General features: G+C 40.6%; 1 protein-coding gene across 6 annotated transcripts in view; it reads left to right on the top strand.

The window, feature by feature from the left end:
* Nucleotides 1-5,217, top strand: part of PTPRZ1 (protein tyrosine phosphatase receptor type Z1) — a 191,831-nt gene extending 186,614 nt beyond the window's left edge. For all 6 annotated transcript variants that reach the window (XM_039509988.1, XM_039510007.1, XM_039509998.1 and 3 more), the window contains 3 exons: nucleotides 1,538-1,680; nucleotides 2,689-2,824; nucleotides 4,195-5,217. In XM_039509988.1, coding sequence (XP_039365922.1) covers nucleotides 1,538-1,680; nucleotides 2,689-2,824; nucleotides 4,195-4,335 — 420 coding nt within the window. In that variant the 3' untranslated portion in view covers nucleotides 4,336-5,217. The remainder of the gene's footprint in view (nucleotides 1-1,537; nucleotides 1,681-2,688; nucleotides 2,825-4,194) is intronic.
* Nucleotides 5,218-6,000: the final 783 nt, after the last annotated feature.

Below are 6,000 nucleotides of genomic sequence, written 5' to 3' on the forward strand. Positions count from 1 at the left end.
GTAGGCATATTAGAATGTGACCCCCAAAAAAGAAGTGTATCCTAAGCCTCATCCCTCACACAAAGATAGGTGCTGAAGTCTGGGGTGAAGGGAGACGCCTGTCTCTGGGGGGAAATAGGCAGGCAAACACCTATCTTGCCTTGCAGACCCGAGCTGGTAAGCGTGCTCAGAGGCTGCCTAGCACAAAACAACCAGGGGGAGTGGAGAATAAGCTAGGATTCCCTTATTATGTTTTGCCCAATGGTTGGGGTACTCACCAAGGATGCAAGAGACCCCTTGGTTCAAGTCCCCAATCTGCCTGATGAGACGAAGGGAGTTGAACATGGACCTGCCACCTCTCAGGAGAGTGCGCTAGTCAGTAGACTACATAGTGATTCTCACTTTTTCTCTGGCCCAATTAATATTTCATTATTCAATTGTTTAAGTGGAACAACTTCAGTAGGAGAGATTGAAGGAGACCCACATTAGAATAATCCATAGAGCAATGACCAGGTCACTCACCTAATAGGTACTTAATCACTCTTCAAATCTGTTCTATCAGGTCTTGATCTGGTGCTCTCCCACATCCCAGGTGAGCTCCCTAACCACTGGGCTGAAGGATATAAGGGACCCCCAACACCCAGCTGTTTTGTGCTAGCCAGTCTCTGAGTTTGCCTACCAGACAGGGCCCTGCAGGCAAGATAGGTGTGTGAATATGTATCTCCCTCCAGTTTGTGGATCGCCTTGGGGCTCAGGCAGGAGATAGGTTCCAGATGCCCAGAGTAAGGGCTAGTGTACAATGGGAATTTACTTCAGCATAACTTTGTCTCACAGGGGTGTAAATCTGGGGATTAGGCAGGACACAGATTGTAAATTCTTTGGGGATAGAACATGTGTTTCTATGTGTGTGCAAAGTAATGAGGGTTTGCTCCCACTTGGGCCTTTGCATACTATAATAAATGATAATACAAATAATAAGTAATAATAATTGCATGAATGGAATGCTATAGCTTCAAGAACACAATAACTACACATACAGAGACACCAAAAATGCCTTCTTGTTGTTTTAATCATACGAATGCCCTATTAATTTTCATAGAAACATCATAGAAATTCTAGGTTAAATGTGGTTGTATTACCAAATTAACCCCAGGAATTTAAGGGATTAGTTCTGAAAGTTACTGGGCACCCTCGCCTAATCCATTGACTTCACCCTACTCACATACTTAATTTTGAGCATGTACATAAGTGTTTTGGTAGAGCTAGAAGTCAATACCTTGCAAGACTCAGTTCTTAGGGTTTAATTTAAGTCTTGATATATTGGTCTTGAAAAAACAAGTCACATTTTTGCTAGGTTACTTGTGGAGCATCTATTAGCTCATAAGAAACTCCAATTTCCTGTTGTAATAGAGAAAAAAAAGAAAATTATAGAAATTATTTTGTGTGTGTTAGACATTGACAGTGTACGCAACTCTCCACAAGACACCAAACAAGGGCAGTCTATTCTCTGAAGAGCTAGATTTATGCAAAAGTATTAATCATGACATTTTCCTTTTAGGATGACTATGTACTTGAAGTGAGGCATTTTCAGTGTCCAAAATGGCCAAATCCTGATAGCCCTATTAGTAAAACATTTGAACTTATAAGTATCATAAAAGAAGAAAGTTCCAACAGAGATGGACCCATGATAGTGCACGATGAGTAAGCATTGTAACTTTCGCTTTGCTTTGGGTACTACATACATGGGCATTATCCCACCACACTCACGCTAATTTCTCATAAAGAGCCTGATCCATTGAAATTAGGCCTAAAGCATATAGAGAGCGCAAATAATAAAAGTAGCAGAACCATCCTGTTATTTTAGCTGCGTCATCAAGAGAAACACTTGACTCAGCATCAAGAATGTTCTCTTATTGGGTCTTTGTTTTTTGATAATCTGAAAGATGAACCAGTTTCCATCCAATGGAGATTAAATACATTTGTGTCTTTCTTTTAGTATAGCGAGAAGTAAATACACAATTTAGACACTGGTCTTTAGAAATTACTGTGGGTGAGATCCTCACCCCTGCTCTGGCCCCCTTACCATGGGAAAAAGTGCTAGAGCAGCATAAAGGAGCCCTAAAAAGCCCTGGTTCTAGCTGTGGAAGGATTCTCTCAGTGCAGGCACTGTAGACAGCCATAAAGCTACCTCCTGAGGACCTCTCAAGCCCTGGGGTAGGGGGCCTGGCAGGAAAGGCATGGGAGCAAGAGGGGCTTGCCTTTGGGCTGTGTTGTGACAGTGCTGCAGAGATTCCTAGTTGTGTTGCTGCCCATAGGGAAGTCCATGAAGGCTGCCATAAGACAGGCCACAGGGGTGCCTAAATTACAGTGGTAGCCTTGAAGCAGCCAAGGATCAGAAGGGTGCAAAAGCAGCATAAAGCCACCATAGTGGCCACCCTCCCTATGTGCTGTACCTCCTAGAGGTGCAGCACAGAATGTCACATAGGGTGACTAGATAGCTAGTGTGAAAAATGGGGACAGGGGGTGGGGAATAATAGGAGCCCATATAAACAAAAGCCCCAAATATTGGGACTCTCCCTATAAAATCGGGACATCTGGTCATCCTAGTGCCACCCCATGCACTCAGAGGGCTTCTGCATCTTCTCCAGCTGTGTGAATGTGACCCAGTTCATATAAATATTTATTTTGTGTGTTTTTAACTTTCAAAAGGCATGGAGGAGTGACAGCAGGTACTTTCTGTGCACTAACAACACTCATGCATCAGCTGGAAAATGAAAGTTCCATGGATGTTTATCAGGTAGCTAAGATGATAAATTTGATGAGGCCAGGAGTCTTCACAGACATTGTAAGTAAATAAGCCAAATGTGTATATTTTTTCAATATATGTATCATCTTTGGCAAAAATAGAGTTAGAGCAGCAAAACCACACTTTTCAGTGTGAATCTCTTCATTGGTTAAAGCAAAACTGTGTTCCAAAATAAAGTGTTCATATGAAGAACTAAATATATTAAGCCTACTTGATAGAATATTATTTAATAATTGTCAGTCAGAAAGTGCAGCACTTCCTATACTGTTACAAAACTTGCACTATAATCTGCAAATTATGGTTTGATTTCACCAAGGAATACACGCACACTCCCAAACATGGCAAGTAGACCCTTCAGTGATCACCCAAATGTTGCTGGTATGGTTAGGATCAATTTGTAGTAAAGGTGTACTGCTACTGCCATTGAGACCCTGATCTTTCCTGATCTAGTGAGTGATCACTTAAGATCAATTTCACTGGGGTTTTGGGGAGAGGAGAGGGATAGCTTAGTGGTTTGAGCAGTGGTTTGAGCATTGACCCCCCAAACCCAGGGTTATGAGCTCAATCCTTGAGGGGGCCACTTAGGGATCTGGGGAAAAAATCAGTACTTGGTCCTGCTAGTGAAGTCAGGGGGCTGGACTTGAGGACCTTTCAGGGTCCCTTCCAGCTCTATGAGATTGGTATATCTCCATATATTTTAATGGAGAGGGATAGCTCAGTGATTTGAGCATTGGTCTGCTAAACCCAGCGTTGTGAGCTCAATCCTTGAGGGGGCCATTTAGGGAACTGGGGTAAAAAAAAAATCTGTCTGGGGATTGGTCCTGCTTTGAGCAGCGGGTTGGACTAGATGACCTCCTGAGGTCCCTTCCAACCCTGATATTCTATGATTCTATGATAACAGTATTAGATTAGAAATCTCCAGTGAAGTCCATGTAGCAACAGATACAGATTCATTTTAGAGAGGACAACTGTGGCTGAATTCTGTTGTCAGTTACACCAATGGAAACCTAGAGTAGGTTCAGTGCCATTACTACAGAGTTACAGGAACATTTCACATTATGGATGAAATCCTGGCCCAGTTGAAGTCAATAGGAGATTTACCATTGACTTCAGTGAGACCAGGATTTCACCCCCTATATTGAAAAAAATGCACAAGCAAATATTCTCTCCTGGAGCACCCGCACAATAGCCATTGATACTGAGTTACATACTGTATGCAGCTGGGGGCTATTTGTCACAGAATTAACACATCAGTTAATGAGTTACACACAGTAGACTGCAGGGGGGCTGTATAGCACCAAATTGACTCATCATCAGTTGCTAAATTATTTTTGTGTAAAAGTATTACAGAATAATCTAACATTATTATTTAGAGCACCACATTGAACGTATCCTCTTTTCTTCTGTAGGAGCAGTACCAGTTTCTGTACAAAGCTATCCTAAGTCTTGTTAGCACGAGGCAAGAAGAAAACCCTTCTGCATCCATGGACAGTAATGGCACAGCTTTACCTGATGGAAATGCAGCTGAAAGCTTAGAATCTTTAGTTTAACTAACACACACACACACACACACACACACACACACCAGTCATCCCTGGAATTTAGCATTGTTGTTTTCATTTTTAAATTATGCAGGGAGATATCTGTCCAGTTATTATATGATCTGTTCCCTTCTCCTGTTCAAACAAACAACAGTTATTTTTGTGGCATATGATTTTACTTCCGAACTCACATCATTAACAATGTGTGCCTTTTTTTGAAAGATTTCTTGTAATACATTTGTTACGTCTGGACTAACTTGATTGAATTTTACAGTGTTTCTAAGAATGAGATTGTGGTATGTTTTTCAGTATTAGTTTTCAGTTTGTCTGGCTTTACTTCTAACTTAAAATTTATCATATTTATAGATGGTAGGGGGGTTCTCAACTACAAATAAACATGTCATGTTTTTAGTATCCAATTTACTTGCTGTATTTATAGCAATCCATATAACTTTTAATATAGTAGAATGTAAATAAAATACTGTTCTCTATAATATTCAACATTTTAAGACTGCAGTAGATATTTAGACTAGTAACCTAATACTTACTGTAAATACTTCTATAGTGATTCCATGGACCAAATTTATATTTATAATTGTAGATTTTTATATTTTACTACAGAGTCAGTTTTCTAGTTCTGTGTAATTGCATTGTTATAATGATGTAGTTCAGTATCTGTTTTTATTTTAACAAAGTCTCCTGATATACTATTGTGCATCTTCGGTGATTAACCTTCATATATGTGCATGGAATTTTAACTTTTTGTGGGAAATATAAATTGAGTTGTTTTGAAATGAGAAGTTTTTATGAGAATAACATCTGTACTTGGCATTGTTTTAATTGTTTTTACCTAAGGCATTGAAAAAATAAATATAAATATTCCAGCCTATGCCTGGCACAGTAAACAATGTGCATCATCAATACTAAAGACATTTTACTTATCAAGAACAATATTACTGGCTCAAGGCCATGTTAGAAAAACTTCCTATGTGAAACTCATGAGTGCTAAGTTCTGGCCTGCCTCCTGCAGGCTGGTTTTGCCCCATCCTGTTGTGATTGAGCTCTCGTGAGGCTAGTGTAACAATAACCAGTTTACTTTGGCACAGTTGGTTTTAGATTTTTAGGGGGCATATTGGGATCTGATATGAGGCTGGAGAGAAATGCTGTGGCAATGAGAGGGGAATGGATTTTAGAAGCAGAAGATCATCGACCTACTTGGGCTTGGAGCTTTTGTACACTTGAGCAAAACAGAAAGGAGCATAACCTCTGGCAAGGCAAGTGCAAAAGTATAATTAGGCTGGTCAAAAAAGGATTTGAAGCGCAACTAGCAAAAGCCTTTAAAAGAAAAATTTTTGGTGTTAGTTTTTAAGTACATCAGAAGCAGGAAGCCTGCCAATCAGTGGGACCACAGGACGAATGAGGTGCTAAAGGAGCACTCAAAGGAAGATAAGCCCATTGTGGAGAAGCTAAATGAATTCTTTGCATTGGTTTTCACTGCAGAGGATGTGATGGAGATTCCCAAGCCCGAGGGTATGGCTACACTTACAGATGTGCAGCGCTGGGAGTTAAAGCTGTCTTCGTACAGCTGTGTAGGGAAAGCGCTGCAGTGTGACCACACTGACAGCTACCAGAGCTGCAGTGTGGCCGCATTTGCAGCGCTGTTGGGAGTGATGC

Source organism: Mauremys reevesii, linkage group 1, assembly GCF_016161935.1.
Source record: "Mauremys reevesii isolate NIE-2019 linkage group 1, ASM1616193v1, whole genome shotgun sequence".
Lineage (NCBI taxonomy): Eukaryota > Metazoa > Chordata > Testudines > Geoemydidae > Mauremys > Mauremys reevesii.